Raw genomic sequence first — 21,697 nt, forward strand, 5'->3', positions numbered from 1 at the left:
ATTAACAAAACATGTCAAAGCCATCCTTGAACAATATAAAATTCATTCCACACACGAAAACATTAATACTACTCTATTGCAATTTTAGACACACTTAAACAAAAACTTACAGTAACCAGTAGTCGTCTAGCCAGATATAACAAATGCATTCTTCGTAAAACATAAAATACTAAATTTATAAATAATGAAAAACAATTTTACCGCGATCTAAAGAACATCAGTACTAATCAGGCGTCTACAAACTCAACCAATTCAGAAAACTCTGTCGAACCGGAAGTATTAAGTAGTAAGGGAAAACCCAATAAGACATAACAATAATAATGAATGTATTAATAGCGAACAAAGTAGATATAAGGAGACACAGCAAATGGTATTTGAATTCATTTCATTTTTAACGAAGTTATTAGAAAATTGCATAACTGGAAATCGCCAGGTTCTGATAATATTCATAATTATTGGTATAAGAAATTTACTTCGTCCATCCATACTTATACAATGTCATTAATAGTTTTATTAAAAACCCAGAATCAATGCCAAATTATATAACAGTCGGAACAACATATATGGTACCAAAAGATAGATCCGATTATACCAATCCATCAAAATATAGACCTATAACCTGCTTACAGACAATATATAAAATTATATCTTCATGTTTGACTCATGAAATATATAATCATATCGAAAAAAATAAAATTATGACAGAACAAAAAAAGGTTGCCGAAAATTTAGCCAAGGCTGTAAAGGACAATTGATTTAGTAGTATTGAAAAAAGTTCAAATTAAGAAAAAAGATTTACTTACCATGTACATAGATTACAAAAAAGCGTTTGATTCAGTACCACATTCCTGGCTAGTAGAAGTACTAAATATTTACAAAATACATCCACAAATAATATCTTTTTTACAAAATACGATGCTCAATTGGATTACTAGACTCAGAATAAATACAACGAAAGCGTTAATCGAAACCACACCTATAAAAATTCAAGAAGGTATATTCCAACGTGACGCTCTAAGCCCTCTTTGGTTCTGCTTTGCTCTCAATTATCATTATCTAATTCATTAAATACAATGCACGAAGAATACCAATTACACACACCCACAGACAGACAATTTTATTACACTAAATCACTTATTTTATATGGATGACATAAAACTTTACACTTCTACTCAAACAGATTTACAAATTAGAACAAAAACTATTGAACGGTTTTCACAGGACATTTGTCTGGAATTTGGTATAAATAAATAAGTGTAAAATCAGTTCAGTAAAAGCAGGTTAATTTGAGAGATACAGTTATTTAACAGAAAATGGCACACAAATCGATCCATTACATGAAAATGAAACTTACAAATACTTAGGCTATGATCAATCAAAGCAAATTTTACAAAAGGAAACAAAAATAAAAGTTACGCAAGAATTTAGGTATAGAATAAACTCTGTATTAAAATCTAATTTAAATTCAAGAAATTTAATAAAAGCCATCAATACTTACGCCATAGCCACATTGACATATTTGTTTGGTATCATTAATTAGACAAAATCTGATTTAAAGAAACTACAACGTACAATTAACACTACAATGGCAAAGCATAGAAAACATCATCCCCGCTAGTGTATTCAACGCACAACACTTCCTAGAAAGGATGGAGGAAGAGGCCTTGTTGATATTGTCAATCTTCATAATATGAAAATAACCACATTGCGAGAATTTTTCCACCACAAAGCTACATCATCAACTTTACATAAAGCTATAGTAGAAACGATAACAAATTCACACCATTAAACTTAAAAGACATTAGAATACAGAGAAATGAAACTTTAACTGACAAACAAACAAAGATAGGCGATTGGGCCAGAAAGTCACTACATGGAAGACACTATCAGGATTTGAGCCAACCCACGTCGACAAACTTGCGTCGAACGAATGGCTCAGTCGTGGTGTGCTCTTCCCTGAGGCTTTATTATAGCAATACAAGATCAGGTTATTGAGACACGCAACTATCAAAAATAAATAATAAAAAATTCCACCTTACCGACGGACATGTGTAGACGATGCAATAGCTCTTCTGAAACCATACAACGTATTACTGGTGCATGCAAAACAATAGTTCAAACTGACTACAAGCATAGACATAACCAGGTCACCTATATAATACTTCAAAAACTAGCTTTAAAATTTAAACATATAGCCCCTCAGAATCGTATAGCTTATTATAAATATAATCCTCAAGCAGTTTTAGAAAAGCAAACCTTCAGACTATATTTTGACAGAGCTATCTTAACCGATAGAACAATACCTTACAATAGACCAGATATCACTGTTATAGATAAACTAAATAAAACTTTTTGGTCCGTGATCATTAATTTACCGGTATATACCGAGATTTTTAAAATTAAACAACAAAATAATAATAATAATAATATCCCGGGACACTTTTCACACACGGCCATCTGATCCCAAATTAAGCTTGTACAGAGCTTGTACTATGGAAACCAGACAACCGATATCGGTTATCGGTAGTATATACTACATATACTATTTTTCTTTTGTAAATACATACTTATATAGATTATTATATCCAGACTCAGGACAAACAGACATGTTCATTCACACAAATATCTGTCCTGGGTGGGAATCGAACCCACAACCTTCGGCGTGAAAGGCAAACATCCACCAACCACGCCAACCGGCTCGTAAAGTCTATAAATAGTCCAATAACTGTTATTAAAAATAAAACACCTCTTTTTATTGCTTCTGCTAGTGACAGGAGACAAGAGGGCTAGGTCATTTTCTCCCAAAAAATTGGAATTTGTGTTCAAAGGGGAAATGCTGCTAGCATTTTTGCCACCATTCCATGTAATTAAGATTACAAATTTTAGTCTCAGTAGTTAATTTTAATGTATAATAATAATATTTTGTTTAGATAATTGTAATGTAAAAAAATAAATTATGTTTAATACCTAACTAACTACTACTAAACTAAACGGCTGCTAACTGCAAACGTTAGTTTCATCCGTAAACGCAATTTAATCTTTTCATCATTTTCTCCTTAAAATTTTCTTATAACAATCTTATAGTCTGGAAACTGCAACAACGTAGAAATCAATAAATAAGTAAAAAAATACACATGCAAAAAATTAACCTCAAATATTTTTTTACTTTTATTTCACACAATTGTATTGAAATATCGGGAATACGATGCAGTATTATACAATGAATACCGTCAAAATATTTCCATCCAAGGCTCTTTGTTTACGGCTTTATATTGTTTGGGTATTATTTATTTCGATATAGACAACAATGAATGCGAAACAAAGCGGTGTTGTAATTTAGGGCTTAATTAATTCTATAATGGAAACGTAGGTAGAGATAAAAAAATATTCAAAGAATTACTTTTAGTTTTATTAAATTTTATAAGGCATTGAAGATACATAGGCGACCATATTACTCGCCAAACTATGGATGCAATTTTAGGTAGGTAAAAGAACGATATTTTTCAGTTTTATCTTGACTAACTAGAGTCAAAATAGTTTTTTTTTTAAATAAGAAAAGATATTTGTGTGATCAATGTATAAAGAAAGAAAGTAACTTATTAAGTAACACACAGTAAACAAATCCGTCAGAATGGCGGATGTGTGATTTCCAAATAGATCCGTTCTATACGAATGTATATAAAAATAATAAATGTACGAGGAATGTGCGGTTTGCACAATAATGTCTTAAAGACAATCAATCTCAAGGTTGGAGCCAACGTTGAAATACGAGCGAGCATCTCCGAAATATGACGGTACTCATGTCATATGTGGCAGAAAACACAGAAGCTGGTAAACTAGTTCACAACCTAGTAGTTCGTATCAGTAACGTTCTAGAAAGGTAAAGAAGATTAGGAAAATATTAAGCGCTGTTTTCAAAATATCCAATAGATATACCGATATAAGAATGGCGGCTCAAAAATAAACAATCACTCTTAAAATACTAAATAAATGTAGGTCAATTGTACTTATGGAAACATAGTATGAAAATAAATGTCTAATTAACCTCTAATTTTGTAAAACGCATGTGACATTATATGAGACTACATTGATAAGCTGTACTCGTATATCAAATAATTGTATAGACGTCTGATGATTGTTTATATATAAATTGTAATAAAAGTAAAATTATTTATAATATTTACAAAAATTCACAGAATTGCATGCATTTATTATAATTTCCAAAACTGGTGAAATATAATGCGGTGGACTTTTAATGACAGATTCTATTATATATATCTAATTACATAACTACTAAATTTCTCTAAGCGTTGATACTCCATTGAAATAATAAACTGACTCGACTCACTCGCTCACACCTATTCATGAACTCAGCGATTTTTTACGAAACACAAAAAATTTAAGGGAAAATGTTTCTTATTGCTTTGTAATACTGCTTTAGCAACAGTAAAAAATCAGATGGATTTTAGACAATCCAATATAACGAATATCATTTACATATAACATAGTGTTTTTAAAGTTGTCTCATTATTTACCACAAAGTTATATAACATATACATTTTTAAGACGAATGTCTGGATATTTCATCAGTTAAAGATGTGATTTCTGTGAACTCTGTATCTTTTCTAAGTATTGTTATTTTGACACACCAAAACCGGTATATTGCGTTCCTTTTCTTATTACCTTGATTATAATATGAAGGTAAATTTCGGCTTCATAATTTCTGTATATCTTGGCGTCATTGTCATAAGGATAAAAACACAATTTTTAAAAAAGTATCTACTTCTGTCTTTGTATCTTGTATCAAACACGATTGATATTTATTGAGGCATAGCTGTATTTATGCATCGAGTTTCGAAATATAGAATATTTTATTAATAACTAATTAAAATTTATTTTCAATTTTTTGTTCTAAGGAATTTTAAAATAACAGGCATTATTAGTGGGCAGCATAATAACTAAAAATACATGACGTGTTCCGTAAACAGTTTCATGACATCTTCAGATTTTATATTTATGTGTAATGACGTAATCCAGATAACTCAACAGTTGTGATATTTACTTTACATCAAAGAAAAGGATGAGAACATATATAAATGTGTAATGTATTTACATTATAAACAGGTAGGTAGAATTTAACGACAATAAATTATTTAGTTAATTTGAACAATTTAATGGTTACTAGTACTATTAAGCGTGAATCTGTGTGAATCACGATGATCGTGGGTTCAAGCCCGTCCAATCACCACAGAATTTTCATATGCTTAATTTGTGTTTATAATTCATATCATGCTTGACGGTGAAGGAAAACATCGTGAGGAAACCTGCATGTGTCTAATTTCACTGAAATTCTGTCACATGTATATTCCACCAACCCGTAATGGAGCAGCGTGGTGGAATAATCTTCAAACCTCCTCAAAAACGGAGAGGAGGCCTTAGCCAAGCAGTGGGATTTTCACAGACTGTTACTATTATTGTATTAGTTAATTTATTGCGCTAAAATGTATATTCCATTTTGTAATAGTTTAAAAGATATAACAATTTAAAAATATAGGGCCTTAGATACAAGAACAAACTTTCGTAGTTATTTACAAACGAGTGAATTTTACCTGATGCGAACAAAGACCGAAAACGGGTCAATGTCCCTCAACGGTAATTTTTTTTTTTTGTGAAATATAGATTTGCTCTTGACCGCAATCTAGACAGTTATTTAAAGATATAATCGTCGATGTAACGAGCAAACCTATTAAATATTGATTCATTCCAATTTTTAAGGAGTTAGGGTTACAGGAAACACTTAGCTAGCTAAGCATTATGAAACAGTTTGTAGTTTAAAGTTAATCTGAGATTAGGATAAGGTGAACCTCGGTGGATATCGGAGCGGTGATTTTGAGTTATGATGAGAATCCTTCTCTTTGTTATGAAAAGACACGCCAGAATGTAAAGAAGCTAAATTCGACCAGATTATCATGTTTCTGAAACAAGATTTGAAGTCGCAATCGTCCGCTAAACCGTGGGCTTTTTACGAAAACCTATTTGCCTTTTGTCATACCCTACATATGATAGGTACCTCTCTGTGAAAGCACTGTCATCCTCATGTCTAACAAATCATATCATAAAATGTTTAATCCATTAAAATGTTTTATTACAGTTTCGTTACTGCATCCTGCTCTGATTTTCCCAGAACAATTAATAAATCAAACAAAGCCCGAGAAAGTTACAACTTGTCTAAGAAGTGGCGATAACATACAATTTAACATTCGGTGATTACGATTATTTAATTAACATATTATCTATGTATATAGACATTTACATAGATAATATGTTAATTGTGCTGTTTAGAAAAGAGTAACTACTAACTTTGTTCTCGGTTTTTCTCGATAAAATCTACAATCCGAAACGGTGGTATCTTTAAATTTAATCTAGTCTAATAAAATGACGATTCAAAAGTGCTTTAAGAATCTTCTTGAATAAATTTTATTTAGATTTGATTAATATTATATAATATTACAGCTTACATAGTAAATTCAAGCTTACATTATGTTTCTATGACGAAGTGCTCAATTATTTGCAGTATCGAATATACAGAGCAACCGACACGATCTTTATGCAATTAGGAACTGTAACGCGATACTTTGTATTGTTTCATTTTCTGTATAAATTCTTTGTTTCATCAGCAAGTATTGTAATGCAATGTATACAATATAAATATATAATAAATACTACAAAAATATTTCATGAAAAAATAAAAATAAGTAAAAGTTTAATAATTAAAAACCATCCACCACCATCGTAAAAACCATCATAAAAATACGTTCCGAAAAATATGTATGATTTTATAAATATTACCAAATTATTCAGTCAATTCGAGCAAAGCTGCGAGGAACAACTAGTAATATATTTATTTTTAAAATTTGCTAATTAAGATATTTGACGGTTAATTTAAAAAAAAATTGTATACACAAAAAGTAATGTCACATGGCATAGAGCCAGTGGATGTATTGCATACATACCGTATATCGTATACCGCATACATATACTGAAATCATATACCCTCCATAGTCGGGTAACATGTAACTGTCGTGGGCTTTACTATCGTTTTAGACATCAAAAACAAGCGACAAATATATTATCTATTAGTTCCATAGACTATGCGTCATATCGAAACTACATATCTATCTATACTAATAAATAAGGTTACGTTCTATTTGTATAAACTTCCTAATGCCTAACTTATACCAGAAAATGCAACGCGTTTCAGAAGTTTTGGTATAAAATATATTCATATAAATAGCTGCGCTTTACAGTTTCATCCGCTTTAAATTTAGACAATTTTGTGACAAGCGTGAATTTCATGTTCTAGTTTCAAATAAAACTCAAAGTATCGTGTATATCCTCGAATGAAAAGACCTTCTTTTTGACCTTTCTTCTTTTTTTTAAATTTAGTTTATTTCTATATTTTGTACAATCGGAAGAACCATTGTTTATATAACACTTAATATAAAAAAACGCATGAAGATACGTTTCATAATATATGTGTTATAAGCGTATTACTGTAACGTAACAAAACAAATCTTTTCATCTTATCAATAATAAACATATCCTTAAATATAAGCTGTAAAAATGCTTTATTCTATATAGAAGCGTTTCAATTGTTTATTAATATTGTCTAATGTCTATTCGAAAAGAAAGGACCATCGAATAATGGTCAACGAGTTAATATTAATATACATAAACGCGATAACTTGCTTAACAATACAATGAATCATATTATTTTTACTTGCAATGGCTTGAAGGTGATCGTTTCATTTCCAAGATGTGTTATCATGTTTATATACAGTACGATATTAGTTTTTATTAAGCATAAAACAAATTCTATAGTAAGGAATACAAAAAATGCAGCGCAATGTATGTAGAGCTTCTCATCGGATTCAAGAAAAGGGCAAAGATCTATTCGAAATCTTAAATGCGCCTAGCATCTGACTTGTACTCAGTCACCCATTTGTTCCATATAGAGTCTTGCACTCACGAACCGTAAAATGCGGACTTGATTGCGAAGCCAGCTAAAAACCCGTATATATGAACATTCTGTAACATTCTCTAGTAGAATATAAGGAAAGTTGCAACATGCGCACAGTGAGTACTTGCCTTTAAACGAGCAAACACGAGTATGGACTTACATTTCAATTAGCAATTTGCCTTCACTTACCATTACTTACAATATTCCGGTCACTCACCTAACTTATACGTACAGGCCCTCCTTTAGTAATTCAATAATATAAACTCGACATAGTTGTAATGATTGAAGTAAAACATTGTAGAGATTTATTTTCATTAAATTGGTAGTTTTCATCTGCATTCGATTTTTTATTACTACTTTTTTTTATTAAGATCTTCGAGTAGTACGCTCTCATGTTATGAAATGTCGGCGATGTCGCGTTAATAGCTTGAAATTCCGGGACTTGGACTTCACTCAGGCAAAAAATGCCGTTAAACCTTTTGTTAATAGCCGCGGAACGTTTATTTTTAGATATGCGTTGTTACAAAATATCTGAATCCACTTTTCTTGTATATTAAAAACATTAGCTAATATACTGGAACTTAAAATGTTCGTTAATAAAAGCTATCTCTTCTTTTGAATCAGCATGTTTATTATGCAATTGACTTGGTCTGTTATTCAATTGGCCCATAAATATGTAATTACGCATAGGTAAAACGCGAATATGGCAGGCGTCGCTCTTTGTTTACTAGTGACGCATGAGGCGGAGCTCAATGCAATCTATAAAGTGCGGAGTCGTTTACCTTCCGTGCGGCGAGACAGCCGCCATGTGCGTAGATGCGTGAGCGCAGCGTGGCATGCGCCGCCAGGCAGAGAGGCGGTGCCCGCGGCGGCGCGCGGACGATGGCGCGCTGGCTGTGGGCAACGACGCTCCTCGCAGCTTTCGCGGCTGTCGACGCGTGGAGGCCTCCTTCACAACCCATCCTACTCCCTGTTACTTCCTCGCGAATTCGTGTACCCCGCCATGCACGTGGTGCTATTCGTCACTTGCACATACTAGGATGGCACTTAGAGCTGCAAGAAAATCGCGCCATTCGTTCACCTTATTACAACGAGTGCCAGTTTTACAAAGGAAGAGTGCTGTACGAAGAAGAATCTACTGTGACAGTGACAGAGTGCGAAGGCCAGCTATATGGCTTACTTCAAGTTGGAGGCGAGGATTTCGTACTCCAGCCGACTCGGGCGGACGGTGATCATGTGTTACGTCGACGTGACGTTCTGCTTTCGGAACGACCGGCGGCCTACAACCTTACCGGTGACACGGTCACTGACCTTGACATTGACTTCGATGATGATGAGCCAATGGCTGCTTTTCACGTGCATCCGCGACACGGTGACCATTCGGATGTCGATTATTTCCGTAACATGCTTCCTATCACTAGACCTATTTCAGGTGTGTGTGAGTGCAGTGTTCAATTCTATGAATGATGTCGCATCAGTTTTAGTATTATTATGTTTATTGTTGCAGGCGTCAAAGGACTATGGCTCGAATTGGCTATAGTCGCAGATCATACAATGCTGAAATTCCATGGCCGGGAAAGAGTGAAACATTATATCTTAGCTATAATGAACATCGTAAGTAGAACCAATGAGATAGGATACTTGTATTGCAATTAATTACAAGTGCACGATCGTAACTCAGGCAATTTATGCAATACTTTAAAGGTCAGTGCCATCTTCAACGACCAATCCCTCAATTCAAACATGACACTCGTTATCAACAAACTGTTTTTGTACGAAGAAAAGGATCCAGTAATAAAATATGGCAATGTGAAAAGGTCACTCGAGGCTGTCAATAAATGGAATTACCGGCACTTAATGAAGCTACCACCGGGTATGGTATAATTTAAGATAATTTTTATTCTTTTTGATATAAAATCTTTTTGATTTAATTTATTATAAGTTCAGGGAATTTTATATTTTATCTGTTACGAGCAAATTTTTGAATTTCGTTTTGTTTTATTTCGAATAAAAGGGTCTTTCACATCTCTGTCAGCAAATACGAGACAGGACGATTCAATTACGATGATTCATATTCTTTAAATCAAAAAGTAAAATCATTATCATAATTATAATATACTTTTTCCTCTTTCCTTAAGATGTTATACCAGATAATAAATCCACAATAAAATAAAATAAGTTGGATCTTCAAAACAAAAATACTTTTTTCTGTTTTATATATAATAAAAATCAGTCCGAAGTTTAAAGATTATAATATTTTACATTTAGCCTTTAACATAAATGAACCTATAGATTGTTCATTACATAGTAATACATTTTAAGCAGTTTTTTACTTAAAATTATAACTTTTATTGATGAACTAATACAAAATATATATATTTTTTCACTTTTATATATATCTCTTGCACTGACAAAAGAGACTCTCGTTTCATCTCTCATACGAGTAAGCGATGCATAGCATGTTTCGGTTTTATACATAATCCAGATAAGCTAAAAATGAATTGTTTTCATAATATTTTACTTATATCCAAACAACTTTAAATCGCGTCTAGATTACATCGTAAATCATGCTAATTACTCCACTTTTAGTTAAACAAGTACTAAAATGTAATTTTATGTCTATCCTAAAGTACGCTCTCAGCTTATATTTAGAGGTAAATAGGATTATTAAAAATTAACTGAATATTGCTACATGATTTAAAATAAAATGTATTTTTCATATTTTTAAATACTCAAATTCGTATTTCTTTGTTCAATCTACTATTAAAACTTTGTTTCTCTTTATAGTTTAGTTCGTATTTGATTTTCAATTTATTGTAACTACTATTATTAAAACAGAGTAATGATTTTTTTATTATAAAATAAGATTTTTTTGCTGGAATAAAATAGAAGCATATTTGTAGAAGTTTATATATTGTTCACCATTTTATGATTACAATATTTTTTAGTTTTATAAATAATTAGAATTTGTAAAACGACGGTAACAACATCGCAAATCAGCTGTTTCTCGACATAATTGTGCCTGACGGCTATCTCCTTTGCTCTCCGATAATAATGTAGGTATTATACTAAATGAGATACGCCTATTAAACACAACGTATCTACTATCAACTTTATTGTATGTGAATAAATTACACTCTAGGTTTGAAAAGCTCTTCAGTTTTTTTATGCTCAATGCAAAATATTTAAAACGATTAACTCTATAAATTTATTTATTTTAGCAATATAGGAATTAATTTGAGGTAATAAATTTAATATTATATATTATGCTTTTAAAATTTTATCTAAATGATTGGTAATTGCGTACAGATAGTACTGGTTGGGACGCAACTGTATGGTTAACACGCGCGCAACTTGGAGGCCCATCGGGCTTCGCCCCGGTTGGAGGCGTCTGTACCAAAACGCGCTCAGCAGCTATAGACAGAGACGAAGGTCTGACCAGCGCGTTCGTCATTGCCCATGAATTGGGACACCTGTGAGTAGAATTTTTATTATAACTAACTTTTCAGTTCAGTACCCTTTTCTCATCTGTTCGAACGATTTTCTTTTTTTCTGCATGATAGCAATTGACGAGGTTTAATGTTATCAATAAAAGGTTTTGGAAATGAATCGTTATTTATAATCGTTCAAGTTACCATTTAGTACGCTTGATAGAAGCGGTTATGTATGAATTTCAACGTATATAGCTATATAGCCATATACGAAATGTATATTACCTAATGCACAAATTTTGCATTTAATATATTTTTAAGCAGCAAAAACGAAATATGTTTATTTATCAAGAATGTAAAGCGGTGGCCACACTTAAGTTAATGAAATATTAACGAATAATGATAACATAGTTTATTGATTTGCTACCGCATGAGAGATGAATGAGTTAGTAATTGTAACAATATATAAACAGATATTCAGTTTATATGTATATTGCTACAATCACTAGAGTTCCATGAACCGAAATATAAAATGTTATTTTTGTTGTTTCAAATAGTTGGAAGTTCGTTGGAGTGTTTTGCGCAGATATATAATTCAATCATGGTTCATGACTTCCTTATAGCACTCAGAGCTTACATTTGAAAGTAGCTTACATTTTTATCATCTAAATATATCAACGAAACAGTTATATGATTATAAATAGTAGCGCTCCCCATACAACGGCAGTTAAAGCTGAACACATGGTACGGTTAATAAGCGTGCCCCTTTGCACGTTTTACTGTGTTTGAAAAAACCAGAATTCGTAAACAATATTATTTGAAGGAAAACCAGCGTAAACAATACAGGGCGATAAGATACACGTATTAAAAACAAGCGAGTTCAATAACCGTTGTGTTAATCTATAAGTAAGTAGGTAACTGTCTACATACTTTTTTACTAAACGCAAATGCATTTTAATGATATTTCTGTAGAAAATACTTGTTCATTTTTAAGTTTATTTTCTTTAATATAGTCTAACAAGAATAAGTTATTTAAATTATATATGACTGCAAAAAATAGAAAAATATTGAATTTAACTTATATTAATTAAAGAATTGTTACTTACAACTTACAGGAAAATTGTATCAACTACTTACTATATTATATTACTTAAAAAAATCAATACGAATGTCACTGTCATCGAATCAATACGAAACACATTTTGTTCCTACAAGTTCTTATTAAACACTGACCGGTAAATGTCTAAAACGTACAAATAAAAAAGAATTGTTTGTATAAATAAATTAAAAATAAACAAAGGCTCTTGCACTCGCAGTAATTGAAATATTGAGCGCTCTCAAACACCGAGTGAGGGATTCCTTCAAAGCGAGAAGTATTCCACTCTAAAAAGCAAGTGCCTTTGCCAACTATTTTGAAATGAGACGCTTTAATCAGACCTCAGTTGCCTTGAATTGTTGTTTTGTTTGTTTTAGGACATTGAAATAAACATAATACTTGATATTTATATCCATATTTTAGTCATATTTTTAATATTAATGTTTTTTTTGCGTGTACGTTCTGTTGTACGATGGCCTCGTTGGACTTGTGGTTAATTATAAGGCCGCAGATCTAAGGTCCTGAGTTCAAATCCCGGGTCAAGCCGATTAAAATGTTATTGGATTATATAGTTACGAGGTTTTACAGTATTGCACTCCCGTGCTCAGAATACAACGTAAAGTCGTTAGTCCTGCGTAACAGGCTTTTAATGTCCCACTGCTGGACTAAAGTCTCCTCTACTTTTGAGAAGAGGGTTTGGATCAGCGTCCTCCACGCTATTCCAATCCGGGCTAGTGGATATGGTGCGGGATCATACACTCCATGAAAAGCCAGTTGTCCTCTAATAGAATATATAAGTTTTAGGAAAGCAGTAGCTCTCCTAAATAAATATTTTATATGAATAGAATAATGTATTAAATAATGTCTAGAATTTCTTTCTTCTTCTTCTAAGAACCGCTAAGAAATACTAGTCATTATTTAATACATTCATTATTTAAATGTGAATTCAGTAGAATTCACATTTAAATAGAAGTAGAATTCAAGTTTAAATACGTTAAATAAAACGTTTAAAATAACGATTCAAAAGTAATTTAGTAAGTTGTAAGAGGTCTCTTGAGTAAAGTATGTTTTGATTCTAGTGAAAGGGTTGATTTTGAGAGATTCGTAGTAAGGGCAACTGATTTATAGTTCTTGTAGCTCTGCACTCCTGTTTTCCTAGTACATTTACCTCTATTAATAAAATATTACCCAAAAACAAATATAATACAATAAACAAAAATAAGCTTTTTATTATGACGAGCCAGTTGGCGTGGTTGGTAGATACCTGTCTTTCATGCCGAAGGTTGTGGGTCCGATTCCCACCCAGGACAGACATTTGTGTGCATGAACATCTATTTATCCTGAGTCTGGGTGTAATTATCTATATAAGTATGAAAAGTAGTATATGTAGTATATCAGTTGTCTGGTTTCCATAGCTAAGCTCCGCTTAGTTTGGGATCAGATGACCGTGTGTGAAAAATGTCCCAGGATATTATTATATTATTATTATTATTATATAAATATATTTGATTACTATATATTTAATTATGTTTATGTTATTTCCCAAAAAACATTTAGGTACATGATTTAGTTAGTCTATTTTCGGGAGTTGTGTGCTAGCCCGCCTAGGTGGGTACATCCCACTTACCAGACATACAATCTCCAAACAGCACAACTTATTATTATTGTATTCCGTTGTGAAGAGTGAGTAACTGTAGTTACAGGCACATTGGACATGATCTTAGTTCCCTGGGTTGGTGGCACAATGGCGATGTAAGAAATGGTTAATATTTCTTCCATTGCCAATGTCTTTGGTGGTGACCTCATACCAGCAGGTTTTTTTTTTATAGAATAGGAAGGCGGACGAGCATATGGGCCACCTGATGGTAAGTGGTCACCAAACACCCTTAGACATTGACATTGTAAGAAATGTCAACCATCGCTTACATAGCCAATGCGCCACCAACCTTGGGAACTAAGATTTTATGTCTCTTGTGCCTGTAATTACACTGGCTCACTCACCCTTCAAACCGGAACACAACAGTAACAAGTACTGCTGCTTTGCAGTAGAATATCTGATGAGTGGGTGGTACCTACCCAGACGAGCTTGCACAAAGCTCTACCACCAGTAAAGGTGACCCATTTGCTATTCGAACTACCTATTATAAATTAAAGAAAAACCCTTGTAACAATATTAACATATGTTATTTTTTAATCTATATATAGTGAATCCATATTAAAAATAACAGTTAAAACATTAATTGTAAGTACGACATGCATAAGCTTTGAATCAACATGTTATTAATTACAACGTGAAACTGCTTGTAAAATTTGTTCATATATTGTGTAACTAAGACTAACGACGCGATGTCTGTCGTAAATTAGGTCGCGGAAAGTTATCATGTATCACGTTCAGTATATCAAAATAGACTTGTACAGTCAGAATCAAAATGGTATATTTAATTTAACGTCAAAATATTAATTTAACATCAAAGTAAATGAGTTCACTATAGAACTGAGAACCGACAGGCCCAGTAGTTAGAGCACGAGAATCTTAACTGAAAATTGCGGGTTCAAATCCGATTAAGCACCAATGAGTTTTCATGTGCTTAAATTGTGTCTATAATTCATCTTGTGCTCGATGGAAAGGGAAAGCATCGTGAGAAAACCTGTATATGCCGGTTGAAAACCTGCCCTATATGTATCCTTAAACGGGCATTGGTGCAGTGTGGTTATATACGTTACAAGCCCTCTCCTCAAAAGATTAGGCGGCCTCAGCCCAGCAGAAAGACACAAGTTTAAACGCGACCATAAGAGACGATAATTCATATTTTTACTATTTTCATCAAATAAGTCTTTCAATACTTGTTGTTTGAATTCAGAACCTCAGAATTTACAGTCTTTTAAGATAGCCAATACATCATCGAGAAAAAGGAATATAAGACAAAATATAAATAACCGTTTCAATCAACCAAAGAACGTTGAATAAAATAAATTTTCATCTCACTTCCATTAGTGTCAATTAGATTCTTTGAAGGCATTAGTAATTTCTCCTTTCCATGATTACAAAAGAGATTTTAATGTTATTTTTACAAATTTTACGCTTTGTTTCAAAAAAACAAACTGCAGCTCATTTTAGGTTAAATAATTGTCTAATGTCAAGGAAAAAATGAATTGTAGATAACAGTTCAGTGGGTCAAGCTATTTATGAAATACTCAATATCATAATTGTGTTATAAATGTGCAAACTGCTACCTAACAATACCGTAACAGCCTGTGAATGTCCCACTGCTGGGCTAAAGGCCTCCGCACCTCTTTTTGAGGAGAAGGTTTGGAGCTTATTCCACCACGCTGCTCCAATGCGGGTTGGTGGAATACACATGTGGCAGAATTTCAGTGAAATTAGACACATGCAGGTTTCCTCACGATGTTTTCCTTCACCGTCAAGCACGAGATGAATTATAATCACAAATTAAGCACATGAAAATTCAGTGGTGCTTGCCCGGGTTTGAACCCACGATCATCGGTTAAGATTCACGCGTTCTTACCACTAGGCCATCTCGGCTTTTTACCTAACAATATCATTGTAAATTTTAATTAAAAGTACTCATGAGCACTGAATATAAGCAATTTTATTTCGTTTTTTCTTTTCGAGATAGGACTGTGTAAAATTACTAAATGCTCCGCTTGATTTTAACCGCATCTACTATCTATCTATCTTTACTACCCTTCAAGCCAATCCATTGAACTTAAATTCCGTGTCGGACTTATGAAAGTAATTCGAAGGGACGGTATCGAAGTTCAGAAAAAGAAAAGCACTCACACGCACTCATATTGTCTACTCAGATGAATATATATATGATTTTTTCAAATAAATATAAGCCAGTTTAATTGAGCTGACCAGTTTCACTGCTGAGTATATGCAGATATCTCGATTTATATCTCGATTTGATTCGATTGATTCGGCGTGATGACACGTCGCTATAAATATACTTTTTTACTTGAATTTAATTCGTGCGTAACAGATGTTCTTTTGCATACCTTTTTGCTTTCGACTTTTTAACGTGAAATTGCATAAATGTTAAGAAAAAAAAGCATAATATTTGTATAATCACAGGTCAATGTTTTCAACGCTTTTAGTTATATTTCTTTGTCATACTTTTATTTTTTAAGGATATCTTTGAAAATTATTTATTTTGTGGTTTGCACATAGAATGCTTATATTAGGTTACTCATAAATAAAATTTAATATTTAATTATTTATATGTTTTTGAACTCTTAGATTTTTTTTTATTATGTAACTCTTTTCTTTGTCGCACTTCCAAAAAATGGAATTCCTTACCAGCTCACGTGTTCCCCTCCTCTTACAACCCGGGTTCCTTCAAACGAGGCGTGAAGAGGCATCTTGCGGGCCGGCAAGGCGAAGGCGGCTAGTGCAGAAAGTTTTTCCCGTCTGTACTGGCCGTCGTCGCGTTTGGACTCTACTACCATTTACCATCAGGTGGAGTAGAGTCATTTGCTCTCCCGGCGAATATAAAAAAAAAACTTTCTATTGATTCTTTAGATATATAAAGAGAATAAATACGTTTTCTAGAACTAATAAATTATGGTCAGCATACCAGTTACATGATTCATTTATTATGTGTTTGTTATTTTTTACTTTTGGTTTTAAGTAATTAGTATTAGCCGTATAATGACTCACTATTCATTTTTTTTTACTAATGTTAGCCAAATAGTAACCGAATATTCTATGCAACTCTAATTTCTATACATGTAATGCTTCTTGAATTATAATGAGAAAATATTTTTATCGCTTATGTATGAATATCATTAAAGTGATGGTTATTGACACAGTTTATAATTAAAGGAAACTAATAAATTGATATGTAGTAAAATTAATAAAAACAAAGAACTTCGTTAATAAAATAAATAGTAATACATAGCTACTTAGGAGGTATATAGGTACAAAAAAGGGATTAGAGAACGACGAGGGAAGGAAGGCATGACCGTATAAGAGAGCGCCATGCGTTTGCCTCAACTATACTAGTCCGTCTTACCTCCGAAGAGCGCCAACAGATGTTCCACATTAAAACCTCATAATAGGATTAAGAAAATGGTATACTGAAAAACACAAACACAACTTTCCGCAGACTGCAACTGTGTAGCAAAAATAGAATAGCATTTATCACAATAATATAATTCTACTATTCGTATAAAATCATTTTTGATTTTATATTTCAATAACGTGTATGACTCACAACTTAACTTATTTTAAAATGTATGTACTTCTTATTTTTACGAGTAACATCGTGGTCGGAGTATTTTTAATTGACCGTAAAACTCGTATCTGCCGATAAAATTTACGTGTTAAACAAAGCCGTAATAGCTGTAAATGGTTGCGGGTTTTAAGTACCTACAATTTTGTATAAAACTTTTTCCTTTAATTTTCCTATTTTTATAGAAATATTAAATTAGAATGCTTTTTGTGGCATTTATTTATTTCATATAGACTAACTTTGTATTATAACTATGATTAACAGTCAAGTAAAATAGTTTTTGTACAAAGCATGTACTGTCAGGTACATGCTTTGAGAAAGTGGAGTAAAAAAATGTTAATAAATACTATCGTTTTTAATTTATATATATTTTATATACAAGTAGCTCCCATCTCGGTTTCCTGAAAAAAAAAGCGGGGAGCGGGTAGCTAGTAGTAGTTTTTATTGAAATAAAAAAAAACTACAAACATTTATTTCACATAAGAATTATTAACATTAAATTTAAACGAGAATTATATTGGAAGCTTACAGGCACAAGGACGTAACAACTTAGCTTAACTATTCATCTAGTTAAATATTGCTTTATAATTTCTAATAAATCTGTTTCATGATGCTCCATTTAAACATATTTCCGTTTTGAATGAATAAACAAGGTATGAGTACATTAAGGGAACATTACGATCCTTTACCCTTTGTGCGGTTCATTTGAGAACATACTGTTCGAAAAGGGCTTCCACTAGCCCTAGATAAATAAACATTATAATATAATGTAGAATACTAAGTACTATAAATATGTATATTGTCTATATTATATGACTTGGTCAAAGTGAAATCATCTCATATCGTATCTACGTTTTAACAGATATACGACTTACCGAGGAGACCAGGACCCCGATCTCGGATATAAAGCCGAGATGGCCTAGTGGTAAGAACGCGTGAATCTTAACCGATGATCGTGGGTTCAAACCCGGGCAAGCACCACTGAATTTTCATGTGCTTAATTTGTGTTTATAATTCATCTCGTGCTTAACGGTGAAGGAAAACATCGTGAGGAAACCTGCATGTGTCTAATTTCACTGAAATTCTGCCACATGTGTATTCCACCAACCCGCATTGGAACAGCGTGGTGGAATAAGCTCCAAACCTTCTCCTCAAAAAGGGAGAAGAGGCCTTTACTCCAGCAGTGGGACATACACAGGCTGTCACGGTTACGGTTACGGAAAATAAACATAGGAATTAATAAGTAAACTGAGAATTACTGACAGACTAAGATGCTGAAAGACATGATGACTGGTGTGAAATCAATGCGTAGTTTTCATTTGTTTTATATCGTAGTATTAAATACAACATTGCTGTCATTCGTCGTGTTTTTACGTTTTCATAAATAAAGAACTACATATAGTATATATACATATATATATACATAACACTGTTTAATTAAACGTAATTCGGATGATGTGATTTTGAATTTGGATAAATTATTTGGCGATACAGCGAAGTCAAGCCTTGCTATGTAATTGGCTCAGGCCTTTGTAGGTACTATTATCAGTGTGGCCGGTTGACGCAGAGATAATAGATTAAATTATAGGCAAAGGGACATACGTACTCTAAACAGGGCTCATCTGAAACATCTGTTTGACATTATTTATTATGTTTGACGATTTAACTATTACCATTAAAACTAATATTGATAAGACTTGAAAGTAAGGTTTAAATTTTTTTTATATCGGATTAAAAATTTGCGTACAGGTTGCAAGCCTGATAACAAATTTTTAATGTCATTATAAAATTCATATGCAATTTTCGTAAACATTTTTTACAATATTTAGTTGTTAGTTTTTTTTTATTTACTTTTTAATCAATCATAAATAAGTGTTACATTTAATATAAATTGGCATTTCTAAACGAGTATATCTTTTCCTTTTAATCCATTTTTTTTAAATTTGATAGCCTTGATGATATATTGTTTCTTTCTTTTTTACATTTTATTTATTTATATATTATGTATTTCTAATAAAATAATTACAGCAGCCCAGGATTTATGCCTAGACCTACAAGGCACCTGCCTGCTCCACCCAGGCAAACACATATAATTTAACTCTAACCGCTTCGAAATGGAGGGCTCAAATGTCACAGCACTATATAAAGGCCGTCCTCGATATAATACTCTTATATGGTTGATACTTAGTTTATAAGTTACTGTTGTAGCGAAAAGCTTATCGTGTCGACCTAAATACTGAATAAACTTTTGCAAGATAAAGATAACAGAGTTTTAGGAAGTGTAAAGAAGTTTATTGTTTAATCTCGTGGATTAATTATGACGAGTTTTTTTTAGATAAATTAGGCAAACGCATGCATGATAACTGGAACCAGATTAGGTATGTGTTTTATAAAAAAATCGGCTGCCCGTCCCGACTTCGTTTGGGTTAAATAAGAATTTTATTCCGAGACGTTGTTTAACCAATTAGATATAAATTTTCGCAAGCTAATCATTTCGATCGTACTATGCTAAATCTTCGCACACGCCCCGCTTTTTTATTCACAAGTTTATTTAAATATCTCGTAATATTAGAACCGATACGAAACTATAAACAAATATAATATGAAAGTTCCATAACATTCGGATTAGTGGTTTTAATCAAAATGATAAATGAAATCGGAAATAATAAACAACAAAACTTACCTCTTTATTAACCGACTGCTTAAAATGTATGTAATTTGTTCACGATTCATGTTTGTATGTACCCGAGTTTTTTTATATCACCATAACGTTTAAATGCTGAACTTTACCTGCCTTTTAGATGTATATGTTATCAGTTGCGTGTTTTAAATCCAAAATAATATTTTTTATAATATTAGTATGATTAAGTATCTTACACAGCACACGTGGCAGAAGTGTAAAATTTATACGTCCGAAACGTTCACTTAAACTTTATACATGACATCAACACCAACATCAACGAACCGGTTGGCGTGGTTGGTGGATGCTTGCCTTTCACGCTGAAGGTTGTGGGTTCGATTCCCACCCAGGATAGATATTTGTGTGCAAGAACATATCTGTTTGTCTTGAGTCTGGGTGTAATTATCTATATAAGTATGTATTTACAAAAGAAAAATAGTATATGTAGTATGTCAGTTGTCTGGTTTACATAGTACAAGCTCTGTACAAGCTTAATTTGGGTTTAGATGGCCGTGTGTGAAAAATGTCGAAGGATATTATTATTATTATTATTATTTCGGTGAAACAATGACGTATGTTTAAGATAAATAAATAGAAATTTTAAATATTTTTCAAGAGCATTTGTTTCAAATTAGTACCAATATTCAACTGTTTTCGTCGCGGACACCATAACTTGCGGCATAACAGACACGAGAGTGATCCAATAAGGGTTTGGATTCTGCATCGTATCTACGAAACTCAAATCTTGTGTTACATACTTGTAATCATTATTCTAACATAACTTGTTTTTATATGATGCAAGATAGTTTTACAAGAACTAGATTAATATGGAATGATGATATAAAAACAACGAGTTTTATATGGTCACAAACCTTATATGTATGGCTTCTCCTAATAAAGCAGCGTATTATAAAAATACATATGGGAGTTACAATTAGAACTACAATTTTAGACTTAGTCTTTTTTATATCAATTAATGTATAAATAATTCAGAAGTAAGTGTCTATTTTAATGAAATACAGCGCAGTCGGTTGTATACGTTCAGATATACATTTCGAATACTTAAAGATTAAACTGGTGGTAGAGCTTTGTGCAAGCTCGTCTGGGTAGGTACCACCCACTCATCAGATATTCTACCGTTAAACAGCAGTACTAGTTATTGTTGTGTTCTGGTTTGAAGGATGAGTGAGCCAGTGTAATCACAGGCACAAAGGA

General features: G+C 32.5%; 1 protein-coding gene across 1 annotated transcript in view; it reads left to right on the forward strand.

Moving 5' to 3' along the window:
- The first annotated feature begins 8,808 nt into the window (after positions 1–8,808).
- The window catches only part of LOC126769259 (A disintegrin and metalloproteinase with thrombospondin motifs 3-like), a 62,741-nt gene continuing 49,852 nt past the window's right edge, over positions 8,809–21,697 (forward strand). The window contains exons 1-4 of the mRNA XM_050487918.1: positions 8,809–9,452; positions 9,528–9,634; positions 9,725–9,893; positions 11,330–11,495. Of these exons, the coding sequence (XP_050343875.1) occupies positions 8,837–9,452; positions 9,528–9,634; positions 9,725–9,893; positions 11,330–11,495 (1,058 nt within the window). The 5' untranslated portion in view covers positions 8,809–8,836. The remainder of the gene's footprint in view (positions 9,453–9,527; positions 9,635–9,724; positions 9,894–11,329; positions 11,496–21,697) is intronic.

The sequence above is a fragment of the Nymphalis io genome, chromosome 6 (assembly GCF_905147045.1).
Source record: "Nymphalis io chromosome 6, ilAglIoxx1.1, whole genome shotgun sequence".
Taxonomy (NCBI): Eukaryota; Metazoa; Arthropoda; class Insecta; order Lepidoptera; family Nymphalidae; genus Nymphalis; species Nymphalis io.